General features: G+C 46.5%; 1 protein-coding gene across 3 annotated transcripts in view; it reads left to right on the forward strand.

Annotated features, from left to right (window-relative positions):
- The first annotated feature begins 305 nt into the window (after positions 1-305).
- Positions 306-19,147, forward strand: part of LOC141108829 (disks large homolog 3-like) — a 150,458-nt gene continuing 131,616 nt past the window's right edge. The window contains exon 1 of one of the 3 annotated variants that reach the window (XM_073600786.1): positions 306-1,055. In XM_073600786.1, coding sequence (XP_073456887.1) covers positions 702-1,055 — 354 coding nt within the window. In that variant the 5' untranslated portion in view covers positions 306-701. The remainder of the gene's footprint in view (positions 1,056-19,147) is intronic. The other 2 variants (XM_073600788.1, XM_073600785.1) reach the window with 2 other exon arrangements.

The raw sequence follows: 19,147 nt of genomic DNA on the forward strand, positions 1-19,147 counted from the left end.
TCTGCACACCGTCCAGGAGCACCCAGCCCCAGGCACCCACACCCAACGTCGGGCCCACAAGATCGCCCCCCCCTCCCCCCCACCACCACACCGCCACCCCCAGAAACCAGCGCTGAGGAGGGGAGGAAAAAAAAAAACGGGAAGCGAGGACGCCATTTTTTTTTTTTTTTTTACATCAGAGGAGCTAAGGGGGAGCACAGGAGCCTGCATCTTATTGACACCCCCCCCCCCCTGCAACCGCCACCACCAACCCCCCTCCCACAGCAGATCCCCCGACATCAAAAAAAAAAAAGGGGGAGGAGGGAAGACCTGCAAGATTCACGCTCAGGAAATCTTCTTTTTAAAGGAAATAAGGGCAGATTTTGGTATTTTTTTGGGGGGGGAGGGGATGATTTTATTATCAATGGATTTTCTAATCTGGGACTGACCGTATATGCCATCTGCCTTGACGTTTGTATCCTTTTTTTTTTTTTTTCATGGTTTATTCCGAAGGTAAGACATTTTTGTAGGCGCCGGCGGTGGAGCCTGTTGCCGCGGGAAGATATCGCCTACGTCCGTGGGGCCCCCCCCCCCACCCCGTGAGAGACCGCCACATTTAACGCTGCCTTAAATTTGTATCTTTATTTTTTTTTTTTTGGAATCGGTGGGTCGATCCGCGGCACGGCGTATATATCCCATTTCCGGGAGAGCTGGATCTTAGGATGCACAAACATCACCACTGCTGCAAGTGCCCCGAGTGTTACGAGGCGTCTCGCATGTCTGCCCTGCGCAGGATGGAACCCCCGACCTACGGCGAGTGGCAGCACGAGCAGTACGCGGGCGGCGGCGGCGGCGGCTACGGAGGTTACAGCTCCCAGACCCTCCCGTCGCAGCCCGCCGTCACCCCGACGGCCCGCGGGAAAACCAAGCTGGTCCCCGCCACCGCCGCCGTCGCCAGGGAAAACCTCACCCCGACCTTGAAGGGGCCCCCCAAAAGTGCCACCCCCAAAATGAACGGCAGCGGTCCCAACTGGTGGCCCGAGTGTACCTGCACCAACCGCGACTGGTATGAGCAGGTGAGTGACCCCCTCCCCCCAACCCCTAAATATTTGTGTGTTATTGTATCACCGATTGATAGAGCAATAAATGGATCGGTCGATTGATAGGCACATTATATAACCTCTGTGATTGTACCGTGTGTGTGTGTTTGTGTGGGTGGAAATCATCGGCTGATACAATGTTTCCATCTCTTCTCTGTTCTTCCCCCCATTGATGGTGTCATGGCGGTAATATGGCGAAGGGCTCGGCGTCGCTGCGATTCCTATACAGGAACATTGTGTGGGTGGATGTACGTACGATCGTTCGCTCACATCATGGAGCCAGCTCTGCGGGCGGAAGAGCGCCGAGAATTCTTATTTAACAATAAATGAATGGGGGGGGGGGGGGGTATTGGGGCCTGGAAATGGGGGGGGGCAGTATTTGGGGTAAAAAAAAAAACAAACATTTTAACGCCAGAGGAAGGAAGAGATGGGATTGGTGGAGGAGATTGCACATGGCGTCACCTGAGGAGTGAGACTGCCGGGCCGCTCCTGAGACTGATGATGTATTTTTTTTTGGGGGGGGGGGATGATAACTGTATACATAATACAAAGTGAGGCTTTAAAAACAGCCCCATTCTCTGCAAAAATCACTCAAGGCATGCTAAAGTGCGCTGTTCTAAGCCACGTTGGCATGCCTTTTATCGCTGATATGGCAGCTTGATGTGTATGAAAGTACTCTGTACAGGGTTTAACCCCCCCCCCCCCCCACCACGTTGCGCGTATCCTGGCCCTGATTCATCATGGTGCAAAAATCACTCAAAGTATGCTAAAGTGGCCTCTCAACCAATGCTGTTCTAAGTCGTGTTGGCATGCTTTTTAGCACTGACAAGGCAGCTTGATGAGTACGAAAGCACTCAGTACAGGCTTTAAAAAACGTCCACGTTGTAGGTATCCGGGGCCTGATTCATCATGGTGCAAAAACTACTCAAGGCATGCTAAAGTGCTCTGTTCTAAGCCACGTTGGCATGCCTTTTAACGCTGATATGGCAGCTTGATGTGCATGAAAGTACTCTGTACAGGGTTTAACCCCTCCCCCCACGTTGCGGGTATCCCGGGCCTGATTCATCATGGTGCAAAAATCACTCAAGGCGTGCTAAAGTGGCCTCTCAACCAATGTTGTCGTAAGTCACTTTAGCGAGCACTCATATGGCAATGCAGTACAGGCTTCAAAAACATCCAAGTTGCGGGTATCCCGGGTCTGATTCGTCAAGCTGCAAAAATCACTCAAAGCATGCTAAAGTGGCCTCTCAACCAATGCTGTTCTAAGTCGTGTTGGCATGCCTTTTAGCGCTGATAAGGCAGCTTGATGAGTACGAAAGCACTCAGTACAGGCTTCAAAAAACATCCACGTTGCGGGTATCCCGGGTCTGATTCGTCAAGCTGCAAAAATCACTCAAGGCATGCTAAAGTGGCCTCTCAAGCAATGCTGTCGTAAGTTAAGTCCATGCAAAAAAGGAGAAAGGCTGGTGCTATGGAAGTCAGCTAAAACATTGTTTTATTATTGCATGCGAACAGCAGTCAAAAAGAAAGCAAACGCGTTTAGGCCAGTCAGGCCTTAATCATGGTCAATGTTGTCATAAGTCACTTTAGCGTGCCTTTTAGCACTCATATGGCGGCTTGATGAGTGCAAAAGCACTGAGAACGGGCTTTAAAATCCCCCACGTTCCACGTATCCCAGGCCTGCTTCCTCAAGCTGCCAAAATCATTCAAGGCATGCTTAAGTAGCCTCTCAACCAAAGTTGTTCTAGGTCACGTTTGCATGCCTTTTAGCACTGATAAGGAAGCTTGATGAGTACATAAACACTCAGTACAGGCTTTAAAACCCCCCCACGTTCCAGGTATCCCGAGCCTGATTCATCAAGCTGCAAAAACCACATTAAGGCATGCTAAAGTGGCCTCTCAACCAATGCTGTCTTAAGTCGTGTTGGCATGCCTTTTAGCACTGATATGGCAGCTTGATAAGTACGAAAGCACTCAGAACGAGCTGTAAAACCCCCCACGTTCCAGGTATCCCGGGCCTGATTCATCAAGCTGCAAAAATCGCTCAAGGCATGCTAAAGTGGCCTCTGAACCAATGTTGTCCTAAGTCACTTTAGTGTGCCTTTTAGCACTCAATATGGCAGCTTGATGACTATAAAAGCACTCAGTATAGGCTTAACCCCCCCCCCCCCACGTTCAAGGTATCTCGGGCCTGATTCCTTAAGCTGCCAAAATCACTCAGGTCATGCTAAAGTGGCCTCTCAGATGATCATAAGTCACTTTATCATGCATTTTAGTATTGATACTGCAGCCTGATGAATCGGGGGGCCCTTAGAATAGTATTCACCATCCTTCGACGTCACGAAATCCTGAGACCCCCCCCCCAAATGTCGGCGGTACAACTGCCCCTGACCCCCCCCTTGGTATCTCGCCCCCCTGAGATCCCGCAGTTCTCAGTCCCCGTCGCCCCGGATCTCCGCGTCTGCATGCCGTGTACTCAGCTCTCCAGCAATGTGTGACGGCTCCGCTCGGAGGGAGTTGACGTTTTTTTTTTTCCTCCTGCATTACCATCTCCGTCTGCTGAGAAAATGGACGGAGGAATCTGGGTGCTGCAAAATGGAGGCTGGAGGAGAAGGACGGGACCCGGCCAGGCCGGCTCTCATGTCCGCATGGGATTCTTACCGGACACAAACACCGCCATAGGGAACCGATCGTTATTCTACGGAGAGGTATGGACAGGAGAAAGGAGGGAGGGGGATTGTAGTACAGACACCGCATACATCATCACCTTCTCAGAATCCAAGTATTGGATGGAAATACTACTCAGGTGTCTGCCTTCCTTTATTAGAAATAGAGGAATAGAATAGAATGGAATGGAATGGATTCGATTGGAATAGAATAGAATGGAATGGAATGGAATGGATTGAAATAGAATAGAATAGAATGGAATAGAATGGAATGGATTGGAATGGAATGGATTGGAATAGAAGAGAATGGAATGGAATGGAGGAATAGAATAGAATGGAATGGAATGGATTGAAATAGAATAGAATGGAATAGAATAGAGGAATAGAATAGAATGGAATGGAATGGAGGAATAGAATAGAATAGAATGGAATGGAATGGATTGGATTCGATTGGAATAGAATAGAATGGAATGGATTGGATTGGAATAGAATAGAATGGAATGGAATGGATTGGAATAGAATAGAATGGAATGGAATGAAATGGAGGAATAGAATAGAATGGAATGGAATGGATTGGAATAAAATAGAATGGAATGGAATGGATTGGAATAGAATAGATTGGAATAGAATGGATTGGAATGGAATAGATTGGAATGGAATGGATTGAAATAGAATAGAATGGAATAGAATGGAATGGATTGGAATGGAATGGATTGGAATAGAAATAGAGGAATAGAATAGAATGGAATGGAATGGATTCGATTGGAATAGAATAGAATGGAATGGAATGGATTGGAATAGAATAGAATGGAATGGAATGGATTGGAATAGAATAGAATGGAATGGAATGGATTGGAATGGAATAGATTGGAATGGAATGGAATGGAATGGAATGGAATAGATTGGAATGGAATGGAATGGAATGGAATGGATTGAAATAGAATAGAATAGAATGGAATAGAATGGAATGGATTGGAATGGAATGGATTGGAATAGAAGAGAATGGAATGGAATGGAGGAATAGAATAGAATGGAATGGAATGGATTGGAATAGAATAGAATGGAATGGATTGGAATAGAAGAGAATGGAATAGAATGGAATGGAATAGAATAGAATAGAATAGAATAGAATAGAATAGAATGGAATGGATTGGAATAGAATAGAATGGAATGGAATGGATTGAAATAGAATAGAATGGAATAGAATAGAGGAATAGAATAGAATGGAATGGAATGGAATGGAGGAATAGAATAGAATGGAATGGAATGGAATGGAATGGAATGGATTGGAATAGAATGGAATGGAATGGATTGGAATAGAACAGAATGGAATAGAGGAATAGAATAGAGGAATAGAATAGAATGGAATAGAATGGAATGGAATAGAATATAATGGAATGGAATGGATTGGAATGGAATGGATTGGAATAGAATAGAATGGAATGGAATGGAATGGAGGAATAGAATAGAATGGAATAGAATAGCATGGAATAGAATGGAATGGAGGAATATAATAGAATGGAATAGAATGGAACAGAATAGCATGGAATAGAATGGAATAGAATGGAATGGAATGGATTGGAATGGATTGGAATGGAATAGAATGGAATGGAATGGAATGGAGGAATAGAATAGAATGGAATAGAATGGAATGGAATGGATTGGAATGGAATGGATTGGAATGGAATGGAATGGAATGGATTGGAATAGAATAGAATGGAATGGAATGGAATGGAATGGAATGGATGAATAGAATAGAATGGAATAGAATGGAATAGAGGAATAGAATAGAGGAGTAGAATAGAATGGAATAGAATAGAATGGAATAGAATGGAATGGAATAGAGAGGAATAGAATAGAATAGAAAATAATAGAGAAATAGAATAGAATAGAGAAATAGAATAGAATGTAATAGAGTTGAATAGATGAATAGAATAGAATGGAGGAATATATACATTGAAAGGGGCGATACAATTTGATACTTTTTTTTTCAACAGTTATTATTTCTCTCTCTATATATATATATATAATTATGTTCCATATATATACACTCTATAAATGATGTAGGTGTGTGATGCGCTCCATCTCTCTCTCTCTGTTCTCTCTCTCTCTCTATATATATATATATACTCTATAAATGACATAGGTGTGTGATGTGCTCCATCTCTATGTATATATATATATATATATATACTCTCTCTCTCTCTCTCTCTCTATATATATATATACTCTATAAATGACATAGGTGTGTGATGTGCTCCATCTCTATGTATATATATATACTCTCTCTCTCTCTCTATATATATATATACTCTATAAATGACATAGGTGTGTGATGTGCTCCATCTCTATGTATATATATATACTCTCTCTCTCTATATATATATATATATACTCTATAAATGACATAGGTGTGTGGTGCGCTCCATCTCTATGTTCCATACATGTGCTGCCTGGCAGCTGGTGACTCCCCCGAGGCAGGTCGGTGACAAGGCGAGGGTTAATCATTCCCGGGGAGGGGAGGATGGAGTAGGAATCCAGTTACCATGGTAACCTCCTCCTCCTCCGGCACGGATCGCCATGTACCAGAATCTGTGCGGCTCCCACCCTCCGCCATGGTTTTCTCACTCCCTCGCTTCCTATTTCCTTTTATTTCTCCCCCCCCCCTTTCCATAGTCCTTGCACAGGTTTTTTTTTTTCTCTCCGTGTGACGTTGATATAATCGCTGACCTATGGACGGGAACGCGGCAGCAGCGTGGGTTAGCGTAACAGAAAAATAAAAATAAAAAAGAAGGTTTTTACCGTAAGAAAGGGATTTACAGCTGGAGACACTGACTCACCTGTTCTGGTAATACGGCTGTCACCCTCCGCCGGGGGAGGGGAGGGGGTGGTGGTTATGTCACTGCTGGTCGGAAGGCCTTGCGCTAAAGATTTGTATCGGGAATATACGGCATGGCCACCATTTTAATGGTATTAAATGAGTCTTAGAAATAAGAAGAGATATCTGGACAATATCATATTATAGGGAGGTGGTTAGGGGCTCCGCACCCGTACACCCACATGGGGGCACAATACACCCACCCGCTGTAGATATATATATATGCCGATCAGGAAAATCTAATTTCATCTTCAACAAAATCATTTTCAATCCTTTTAAATCTGCAGCTTTCATTAAAATAATCCCTGGTGATCCGGCCATGAAAATCACTTCCTGTTATTGGGTGACAACGCTCTGTTCCTGTCTCCCAACTGCGCTCCTGTGTTGTCACCCTCTCTCATGGGCTTCTGATGGAGGCTACTAGACATGGTCCACCGTTGTCACCATCAGGAAACCCACTCCTGAGAAATGTCATGCAACCATCACTGGAGTGTATGGAGACAGGAAGTGGCTGCAGGAGGTCCAAAGCATTGAGATGTAAGTGGATTTCATGATGGTGACAACATTGGACTATGCCTATGTTTTGGTTGTTGAAACTGCATGCAGTCTCCATCGGAGACTTTGGGGCACACATCCCATAGAAATGGGCACATGGTCATCATTAGGGACATATGGTCATCATCAGGGTACATGGTCATCATCAGGAGCACATGGTCATCATCAGGAGCACATGGTCATCATCAGGAGCACATGGTCATCATCAGGAGCACATGGTCATCATCAGGAGCACATGGTCAACATCATGAACACATGGTCAACATCATGGACTCATAGTCATCATCACGAGGACATACTCATCATCATTGGCACATGGTCGTCATCATGGGCCCACGGTAATCATAGGCACATGTGCCCATGATGATGACTATGTGCCCATGATGATGACCTTGTGCCCATGGTGATGATTATGTGCTCATGGTGATGACCATGTGCCCATGATAATGACTATGTGCCCATGATGATGACCATGTGCCGATGATGATGGCTATGTGCCCAAGATGATGAGTATGTCCTCATGATGATGACTATGAGTCCATGATGATGATTATGTGCTCATGGTGATGATCATGTGCCGATGATGATGGCTATGTGCCCAAGATGATGAGTATGTCCTCATGATGATGACTATAAGTCCATGATGATGGCCATGTGTTCATGATGTTGACCATGTGCTCCTGATGATGACCATGTGCCCCTGATGATGACCATGTGCCCCTGATGATGACCATGTGCCTCTAATGATGACCATGTGACCACTTCTATGGGATGTGTGCCCCAAAGTCTCCGATGGAGCACATGGTCATCTTCAAGGGCACATGGTTACCATCATGGGCACATAGTCATAATCATGGCCACATAGTCATCATCATGAGCACATAGTCGTTATCAGGGCAATCATCATCATTATTATTATTATACAGGATTTATATGGCGCCAACAGTTTGTGCAACGCTTTACAACATGAGGGCAGACAGTACAGTTACAATACAATTTAATACAGGAGGAATCAGAGGACCCTGTTTATAGAGCTTACAATCTAGAAGGGAGGGTCAAATGATACAAAAGGTAATAGCTGTGGGGGGTGAGCTGATGGAGAAAATAAAAGTACAGTTGTTAGGTGGGGGCAGGATAGGCTTCTCTGAAGAGAAGGGTTTTCAGGGATCATCTAAATGTGGATAGAGTAGGAGATAGACAGTTTTGGGTAGGGAGTTCCAAAGGATGGGAGAGGCTTGAGAAAAGTTCTGGAGGGGAGCATGGGAGGAGGTGACAAGGGAGCTAGAGAGCAAGAGGTCTTGGGAGGAATGAAGAGAATGATTAGGTTGAAATTTGGAGACTAAGCTAGTGATGTAGCTGGGGGCCGAGTTGTGGGTGGCTTTGTAAACTGTTGTTATAATTTTGAATTTAATTTGTTGGGTGAGCGGCAGCCCATGGGATTGACAGAAAAGAGTAGCAGACACTGAGCGGTTGGTAAGGTAGATGAGCCTAGCAACAGCATTCATGACAGACTGAAGGGGGATGTAAAGGTAAGCCAAAGAGGAGGGAGTTCCATGGGCACATAGTCATCATCATGGGCACATAGTCATCATCAGGGGCACATAGTCATCATCAGGGGCACATAGTCATCATCAGGGGCACATACTCATCATTAGGGGCACATAGTCATCATCAGGGGAACATAGTCATCTTCATGGGTACATAGTCATCATCATGACTATGAGGGCATTTCATGGGGATATGTTTTAATTGTTTACTTAGGATCAACGCAGGATCAAACATGCACATCCTTTAGGACCCCCAGCCCTCTTGTCTGTGTGGTTGGTAGTTTGAATTCAATGGTATCCATAATGCTGGTTTATAACTTCAGGATATTTGCTGGTCTGGAGTGATTTGGCAGGAGATGGTAGGAGGAGCAGATAACCGGATAATTCACACCATGAGCTTCTTAGCCGGATCCCTCACAAATGGCTTTGGAATACACTAGGCTTGTGATTGGACATGTCTACCTATTAATATGGGAGCTCCTCTGTTTAGTCTGAGTTCTGTCAATGAGAATGGCTTTCAGCTCATATTGGAGGTCTTCAGTCAGAGTGTTTAGAGCCGGGACTCAGTCACGATTGTTCTTAGCATGGGCAATGGACCAACCACGCAGGTTTCTGGGGTGCCCTGAACCTGGACTTGGATTTTTTTTCTTTTAGGAGGTCTGATATGTCCCCTCTATATTGCTGATCAGTGTAGACCCCCGGTATCTATGTATCAGGATGAGTTATCATCCAAATGATCAGACAGAATTACTGTAACCTGCAGTTTGGGGCAATGTTGGAGTCAGGATGGCAAGGAGCAGGCATATGCTACAGAATAATGAAAGCTGCATAAACATGGATTCTTCACAGTAATGACTCTGTGACTCAAACTGGATAACCCGTGGCTGCATAGCATGGTTTTTATAAGACTCTATAAGAACAAAGAGATCCACTACTATAGTAAAACAGTTCAGAACACAGCTTTTGTGGCTATCCTCATGTCCCTCACAGGGTAGTCCATGGCAACCCTGGTAACACAGGTGAACAGCTCCAGGGATCCAAGGCACAAGGACACAGAGGGGCCACCATACTGGAACTAGAGTACACTGGTTAAGCAGGTGATCAGCTGGAGGGATCCCAGGCCTGAGAACACAGAGGGGCCACCACACCAAAACTAGAATACATGAGTATCACAGGCGATCAACTGGAAGGATCCCAGGCCTGAGAACACAGAGGGGCCACCAGACCAAAACTAGAATACATCAGTAACACAGGTGATCAACTAGAGGGATCTAAGGCCTGAGGACACAAAGGGGTGACCACACTGGAACTAGAGTACTCTGGTAATGCAGGTGAACAGCTGGAGGGATCTCAGGCCCGAGGACACAGAGGGGTGACCACACTGGGACTAGAATACATCAGTAACACAGGTGATCAACTAGAGGGATCTCAGGCCTGAGGAAACAGAGGGATGGCCACACTGGAACTAGAGTACATCAGTATTTGAAAAAAAATGGAGAATTCCCCATGGGGTTTTTTAGCAGCAAATATAAATCAAAAAGAGTTTTCGTAAAAAAAAATCAATTTTATTATCAGAGGACAATTGGACATAAATGGTATAAAAGTTAAAATATGAGCTCCGGTGTACACAATGCGAGACAATTTGGATTTTGGGAAGGAAAATCAAACAGTTGACAATGCCATGTAAATTGATTTTGAAAAGTATGCATCCGAAGATGTTAACCCGCAGTATTTTGGTTATGGTTATACTGTCCAATGTTAGGAAATGCCCCAATGCATTTCAACCTTAAAGGTTATGGTCTTCTTCAGGGGGTTCTTACATTTCTATGAATACATTAAAAAAAAATTAATATTATATAATATGATGTACAAACATATTCCTTTATGCATTATCATATGTTAAACTTGGTAATCACACTATATTTACCCTTTCCACCAAATGGGCTCGCTTATCCGGAGACTTCTCTTTATTAAAAAACACAGAAGAAACAGAAGATTCCCCCCACTGATGGTCCCGGATACTGCTGGGGAGCCGTCCCTGCCTCCACCCCAAAAGGGGGGCAACCCCAGCCCGTGGGGCTTACAAGTGCACAGATTGGTATGCCCCCCCCCCCACAAAAACCGAGAGAAAAGGTGGGGACCAAGGCACCTGAAAGTTGTTATAATTATAACAATTAGTGTGCTGTATATATACTGAATTGTATTGGTATTGTAACATGGATTAAAGAGGATTAATGTGCAATAGAAAAATGAGGAACGGACATTTTTAGTTATTTCAAATAAGGGGAAATCTCAGACTACGAGAGACTCCCTATATGTACTAGCAAAAACGCATGATTCCCTATTTGTATTTAATTTATATACAAATTTACATATGATAAATATTATATTATACTCAATCTCCATTTGGGCTCCAATATGATCATTTGTGTCCAACGAGGCCGATCGCTAGAAATAGTAATAAATAAGATTAGGCGATGATGTAACTGAAATGATTAAAGTACAAGGTGACTAAATAATTGAAGCAGGGGTGCTCATAATATATGTCACCCCTTTTCCTTTTATAATACAAGACCTAAAAAGTGTGATTGTACATCATATTATATAATATTAAAATTAGTTTTTTTTTTTTTTTTTATGTATTCATATAAATGTAAGAACTCCCTGAAGAAGACCATAACCTTTAAGGTCGAAACACATTGGGGCATTTCCTAACATCGGACAATATAACCATAACCAAAATACTGCGGGTTAACATCTTTGGATGTATACTTTTCAAGATCAATTTACATGGCATTGTCAACTGTTTGATTTTCCTTCCCAAAATCTAAATTGTCTTGCATTAAGTACACCGGAGTTCATATTTTAACCTTTGAACCATTTATGTCCAATTGTCCTCTGATAATAAAATTGATATTTTTTAGGAAAATTCTTTTTGATTTATATTTGCTGCTAAAAAAAACCCCATGGGGAATTCTCCATTTTTTTCAAATACTTGTATCGGGGTGTGCAGCCCTATCGGACTCCCTATATGTCTCATTCAATGCTATAGTTCTAGAGTACATCAGTAACACAGGTGATCAGCTAGAGGGATCTCAGACCTGAGGACACAGAGGGGTGACCACACAGGAACTAGAGTACTCTGGTAATGCAGGTGAACAGCTGGAGGGATCTCAGGCCCTAGGAGTCAGAGAGTTGACCACACAGGAACTAGGAACTAGAGTACTCTGGTAATGCTGATGAGCAGGTGGGGGGATCTAAGGCCTGAAGACACAGAGGGGCCACCACACTGGAACTAGGATACTGTGGTAACACAGGTGAACTGGAGGGATCCCAGGCCTGAGGACACAGAGGGGCTACCACACTGGAACTAGGGTACTGTGGTAACACAGGTGAACAACTGGAGGGATTCCAGGCCTGAGGACACAGAGGGACACACTGGAACTAAAGTACACTGATAACACAGGTGAACAGGTGGAGGGATCTTAGGCCCTAGGACACAGAGGGACCACCACACTGGAACTAGAGTACACTGATAACACAGGCGGAGGGATGTCAGCCCTGAGGACACAGAGGGGTGACCACGCTGGAACTAGAGTACTCTGGTAATGCAGCTGGAGGGATCTCAGGCCCAAGGACACAGAGGGGTGAACATACTGGGACTAGAGTACTCTGGTAATGCAGGTGAACAGGTGGAGGGATCTCAGGCCTGAGGACACAGAGGGGCCAACACACTGGAACTAGGGTACTGAGGTACATAGGTGAACAACTGGATGGATCCCTTGCCTGAGGACACAGAGGGGTGACCACACTGGAACTACTCTAGTACTCTGGTAATGCAGGTGGACAGCTGGAGGGATCTCAGGCCCAAGGACATAGAGGGGTGACCACACAGGAACTAGCGTACTCTGGTAATGCTGGTGAACAGGTGGGGGAATCTCCTGCCTGAGGACACAGAGGGATCACCAAACTGGAACTAGAGTACACTGATAATGCAGGTGAACAGGTGGAGGGATCTCAGGCTTGAGAACACAGAGGGGTGACCACACTGGAACTAGAGTACTCTGGTAATGGAGGTGGACAGCTGAGGGGATCTCAGGCCTGAGGATACAGAGGGGTGACCACACTGGAACTAGAGTACTCCGGTAATGCAGGTGGACAGCTGAAGGGATCTCAGGCCTGAGGACACAGAGGGGTGACCACACTGGAACTAGAGTACTCTGGTAATGCAGGTGGACAGCTGAAGGTATCTCAGGCCTGAGGACACAGAGGGACACACTGGAACTAAAGTACACTGATAACACAGGCGATCAACTGGAGGGATCCACAGGCCTGAGGACACAGAGGGGTGGCCACACTGGAACTAGAGTACATCAGTAACACAGGTGATCAACTAGAGGGATCTCAGGCCCGAGGACACAGAGGGGTGAACATACTGGGACTAGAGTACTCTGTTAATGCAGGTGAACAACTGGAGGGATCCCTTGCCTGAGGACACAGAGGGGTGACCACACTGGAACTAGAGTACTCTGGTAATGCAGGTGGACAGCTGGAGGGATCACACAGGAACTAGCGTACTCTGGTAATGCTGGTGAACAGGTGGGGGAATCTCATGCCTGAGGACACAGAGGGATCACCAAACTGGAACTAGAGTACTCTGGTAATGCAGGTGGACAGCTGGAGGGATCTCAGGCCCAAGGACACAGAGGGGTGACCACATAAGAACTAGCGTACTCTGGTAATGCTGGTGAACAGGTGGATGGATCACAGGCTTGAGAACACAGAGGGGTGACCACACTGAAACTAAAGTATTCTGGTAACACAGGTGGACAGCTGAAGGTATCTCAAGCCTGAGGACACAGAGGGACACACTGGAACTAAAGTACACTGATAACACAGGTGAACAGGTGGAGGGATCTTAGGCCCGAGGACACAGAGGGGTGAACATACTGGGACTAGAGTACTCTGGTAATGCAGGTAAACAGGTGGAGGGATCTCAGGCCTGAGGACACAGAGGGGCCAACACACTGGAACTAGGGTACTGAGGTAACATAGGTGAACAACTGGAGGGATCCCATGCCTGAGGACACAGAAGGGTGACCAGACTGGAACTAGAGTACTCTGGTAATGGAGGTAAACAGGTGGAGGGATCTCAGGCCTGAGGACACAGAGGGGCCAACACACTGGAACTACAGTAATCTGGTATCATCACAAGTGAAAAGCTGGAAGGTTCCCAGGCCAAAAGACCGGGGGGGGGGGGGCACTTCAGTGGAACTGCAGTAATCTGGTAGCAATCAGGAAGGAGAAGCTGCATACTGTTAGACTTTAGCATGCTGGCATACAGTGGAGACACTCTCATCTGGCTGCAAAAGAACGTATCTTCCCTGTGCATGCCCGCAAACCCAGGGAGTTGTGGGAAATAACGCTAAAGGGGCCTGCGCAAATATCTGAGCTCGGTATGTAAAAGGGCCCTCTGCTCCATCTACTGTTCATTTTGTGCTACAGAACATTTTTTGGAGTTGCTACAGTTGTTAACGGACTGCGGTGCATTGTGATGCGATTTGAATGCCAGCAGTAGGCTGGGACAAGGAGTGGGCAGGGTGGGCAGGAGGGGCGGCTGCCCTGGGCATTGTGGTATCATGTGAGGTGGGGGGAGGGTGGGCACCGCGAGGAGATTGAGGTAGGAGGGGATTTGTGTTGGGAGGAACCCCCATGCCAACATTTTAAAAAAAATTGGTGTGAGGTCCCCCAAAATCCATGCCAGGCCTTTATCCGAGCATGCAGCCGGGCAGGCCAGGAAAGGGGGGATGGTGAGCGAGCGCCCCTCCCCCTTCCTCTAGAACCATACCAGGCCACATGCTCTCAACATGGGGGGGTGTTTTAGGGCAGGGGGGGCTCTGCCCCAAAGCATCTTCTCCCCATGTTGATGGGGACAAGGGCCTCTTCCCCACAACCCTGACCAGTGGTTTTTGGGGTCTGGAATCCTCCAAATCCTGCCCCACCCCGCCATGTGAATAAGTATGGGCTACACTGTACCCCTACTCATTCAGTAAAAAAAGTGGCAAAAAGAAATAAAAACTCAGACAATTCCTTTATTAAAATAGTAAAACCAACGCCCCCCGATGTAGATCGATCGTCAATCACGCCGCACCACCGGACCCCCCAAAAAAAAAACAATCACTCTCGCCATCTGCCTGCTCCACTGTATGACAGTTCTTAAATAGCTAAGGGGCGGATCCACCCAGCGACGTCACCTAGAGGCACCGCCCCCTTGTGGCGTCACAGGCCCAGGTTGCACCGCACATATGTGAATCGGCTTCATAGAAAGCCTGTTTGATTTTCATGTCATGCGAATCGGATGCAGTTCAAAACGCATCACATAGATGTGAGCGGAGTTCAGGAGGCACAGCAAGTGAGATATACAACGGGGAAAAGAAAAGAATCCGCCATTATTCCGGAGAAGAGCCGGAGAGATCCTAATTATCCCTCCAACCCAGAGAAGCGGGAGGGGGAGGCTGATATTAGTGGTAGTCCCGAGAACAAAGGGTGAAAGGTGATTAGAGGGGCGTCACTTCTGCTAATGATCGGGGATCGTTATTGGAAGACACACACTGAAGGAGAATCAGGATTTCCCCAGGAAATAATATATAATAATAGAAACAAAGTCTATAAATGGAGGAATACGAGGAACATCAGAGAGAAGAAATGAGAATACACCTGGAATTTCATCAGTCTGCTGCAGGCAGGAGGGAGCATTTCCTCAGTCTCCCCTCCCCCAGTGATCAGACTGTACATTGTAACTTTGTAGAAGGAGGAGGAGTCATTTCCTCAGTCTCCCCTCCCCCAGTGATCAGACTGTACATTGTAACTTTGTAGAAGGGGAGGAGTCATTTCCTCAGTCCCCCCCCGGTGATCAGACTGTACATTGTAACTTTGTAGAAGGAGGTGGAGTCATTTCCTCAGTCTCCCCTGCCCCGGTGATCAGACTGTACATTGTAACTTTGTAGAAGGAGGAGGAGTCATTTCCTCAGTCTCCCCTCCCCCTGTGATCAGACTGTACATTGTAACTTTGTAGAAGGAGGAGGAGTCATTTCCTCAGTCTCCCCTCCCCCAGTGATCAGACTGTACATTGTAACTTTGTAGAAGGGGAAGGAGTCATTTCCTCAGTCTCCCCTCCCCCGGTGATCAGACTGTACATTGTAACTTTGTAGAAGGAGGAGGAGACATTTCCTCAGTCTCCCCCTTGTGGACACAGCCAAGAACTGCACAGGCACCAGAATTTACATGATCATCTTTGAGCCGGAATCTCACTCCAGTAAGTGGATGATGATGCCTGAACAAAGATGGTGCCATCCTTCTGGGGAGAAGACAGATGAAGGCATTGTCAGGGAGAGCCCTGTGATCTCTGTGAGAGGGAATAAACACCTGGAAGGGGGACACTGGCACATTGCTGAGCATGCTGCCCATTATATCTGATGACAGGTCCACTTTAATATTTCATCCACAGTGGGTAATTATTCTCCTTCTATCCAATAATATTCCTGAAGGCAAAGCTGTTCTACTTTCATGTTTGGGGGGAGCTTCTACCATGAGGCACACCGAGTTCTCAGCCTCAGGTGACTGGGAGAGGTGACTGAGGGGCCGATCGTTCCATGAGCTCCTCAGATTGGAACGTTCTATTATCGGTTAATTATTTACGGCTTGTTTTCAGCTTATTCAGGGCCATGGAGGCCTCAGTAGGGGCCCCGGAGTGTGAGCTACACCATCGTTCTCCGGGATAATCAGGAACTACAACAAATAATAATGACGGCCAGAAAAGAAACCAGGACAGGAAAAACTGTAATGTCTCCCTTACACTGGTGGTCAGTCCAGAAGGGTCCTCTTATGTTGGGGGTCAGTGGAGAAGGGTCCTCTTATGTTGGTGGTCAGTGGAGAAGGGTCCTCTTATGTTGGTGGTCAGTGGAGAAGGGTCCTCTTATGTTGGTGGTCAGTGGAACAGAGTCCCTTACATTGGTGGTCAGTGGAGAAGAATCCTCCTATGTTGGTGGTCAGTGGAGAAGGTTCCTCTTATGTTGGTGGTCAGTGGAGAAGGGTCCTCTTATGTTGGTGGTCAGTGGAGAAGGGTCCTCTTATGTTGGTGGTCAGTGGAGAAGGGTCCTCTTATGTTGGTGGTCAATGGAGAAGGGTCCTCTTATGTTGGTGGTCAGTGGAGAAGGTTCCTCTTATGTTGGTGGTCAGTGGAGAAGGGTCCTCTTATGTTGGTGGTCAGTGGAGAAGGGTCCTCCTATGTTGGTGGTCAGTGGAGAAGGGTCCTCTTATGTTGGTGGTCAATGGAGAAGGGTCCTCTTATGTTGGTGGTCAGTGGAGAAGGGTCCTCTTATGCTGGTGGTCAGTGGAGAAAGGTCCTCTTATGCTGGTGGTCAGTGGAGAAGGGTCCTCTTATGTTGGTGGTCAGTGGAACAGAGTCCCTTACATTGGTGGTCAGTGGAGAAGAATCCTCCTATGTTGGTGGTCAGTGGAACAGAGTCCCTTTACATTAGTAGTCAGTGGAGAAGGGTCCTCTTATATTGGTGGTCAGTGGAGGAGAGTCCCTTTACATTGGTGGTCAGTGGAGAAGGGTCCTCTTATATTGGTGGTCAGTGAAGGAGGGTTCCATTACATTGGTGGTCAGTGGAGAAGGGTCCTCTTATATTGGTGGTCAGTGGAGGAGAGTCCCTTTACATTGGTGGTCAGTGGAGAAGGGTCCTCTTACATTGGTGGTCAGTGAAAGAGGGTTCCATTACATTGGTGGTCAGTGGAGAAGGGTCCTCTTACATTGGTGGTCAGTGAAGGAGGGTTCCATTACATTGGTGGTCAATGGAGAAGGCTTCCTCTGCATTGGTGGTTAGCGGAGAAGGTTCTCCTTATATTGGTGTTCAGGGGAGAAGGGTCCCTTTACTATGGTGCTTGGTGAAGTACCCCTTTACATTGATGGCCAGGTTGAAAGGGCCCTCTTAAACTGGCAGTTAATGAATAAGAGTCTCCTAACATTGGTAGTCAATAAGGGAGGATCCCTTTACATTGGTGGTCAGTGGAGAAGGGTTCCCTATACATCAGTGGTCAGTAGAGAAATGTCCCCCTTACCTTGGTGGTCACTGGAGAAGCTTTAAATGTGTGGCCAGTGGATAAATGTTCCTTTACATTGGTGATCAGAGAAGGAGTGTCTCCTTATGTTGATGGCCCTCTTACATTGGTGGTCAGAGAAGGAGTGCCTCCTTATGTTGATGGCCCTCTTACATTGGTGGTCAGAGAAGGAGTGTCTCCTTATGTTGATGGCCCTCTTACATTGGTGATCAGAGAAGGAGTTCCTCATTATGTTGATGGCCCTCTTACATTTGTGGTCAGAGAAGGAGTGCCTCCTTATGTTGATGGCCCTCTTACATTTGTGGTCAGTGAAGGAGTGCCTCCCTAATGTTGATGGCCCTCTTACATTGGTGGTCAGAGAAGGAGTGCCTCCCTAATGTTGATGGCCCTCTTACATTGGTGGTCAGTGAAGGAGTGCCTCCTTATGTTGATGGCCCTCTTACATTGGTGGTCAGTGAAGGAGTGCCTCCCTAATGTTGATGGCCCTCTTACATTGGTGGTCAGTGAAGGAGTGCCTCCTTATGTTGATGGCCCTCTTACATTGGTGGTCAGTGAAGGAGTGCCTCCCTAATGTTGATGGCCCTCTTACATTGGTGGTCAGTGAAGGAGTGCCTCCTTATGTTGATGGCCCTCTTACATTGGTGGTCAGTAGAGAAGGGCCTTCTTACATTGGTGGTCAGTAGAGAAGGGCCTTCTTACATTGGTGGTCAGTGGAGAAGGGCCCCCTTATGTTGGTGTCTGTAAGTATACAGGCACCCTCAGGCAGGAGGTCAGTTTGTCATTATTCAATGCTCAACGAAGCCCACCATGGCTGGTGGGAGGGGCTGGCAGGGTGCTTTACATAGCTTCCTGAAAACATCCCAGACCCCCTACCTGAGTACCATCCCCAGAGCCCTCAGTCCTGATACAAGCATTGGACGGGCTCTTGGGAGGAATTATGCAAATATCAGAATGCCTTGATGGATGGGAGTCAGTCTGGAGGAGTGGGCATTCCTAGACAGGATGTTTGCATAGGTAACGCCCACATGTGATGCTGAGCCTCCATGACTGAAAGAACTGAAATCCAATGAACGAAAGGGGTGGGGCCAGTGATAGCCAGACTGGAGAGGAAAGTGTTAGATGGTGCTGGATGTCCTCCAGCCAGGAAGTTAGGCGGGGCTCTGTCAGACTTGATGCAGCTTCTAATGCACATTGTGAGAAGCTCACAGTGTGCGGTGACATCAGAGGAAGCCATTTCAGTCCAGGAGAGGAACCGGTACACCTGTGCAAGACTAAAGAGGGAGGAGCCGGTACACCTGT

This window comes from Aquarana catesbeiana, linkage group LG09 (genome assembly GCF_042186555.1).
Source record: "Aquarana catesbeiana isolate 2022-GZ linkage group LG09, ASM4218655v1, whole genome shotgun sequence".
Taxonomy (NCBI): Eukaryota; Metazoa; Chordata; class Amphibia; order Anura; family Ranidae; genus Aquarana; species Aquarana catesbeiana.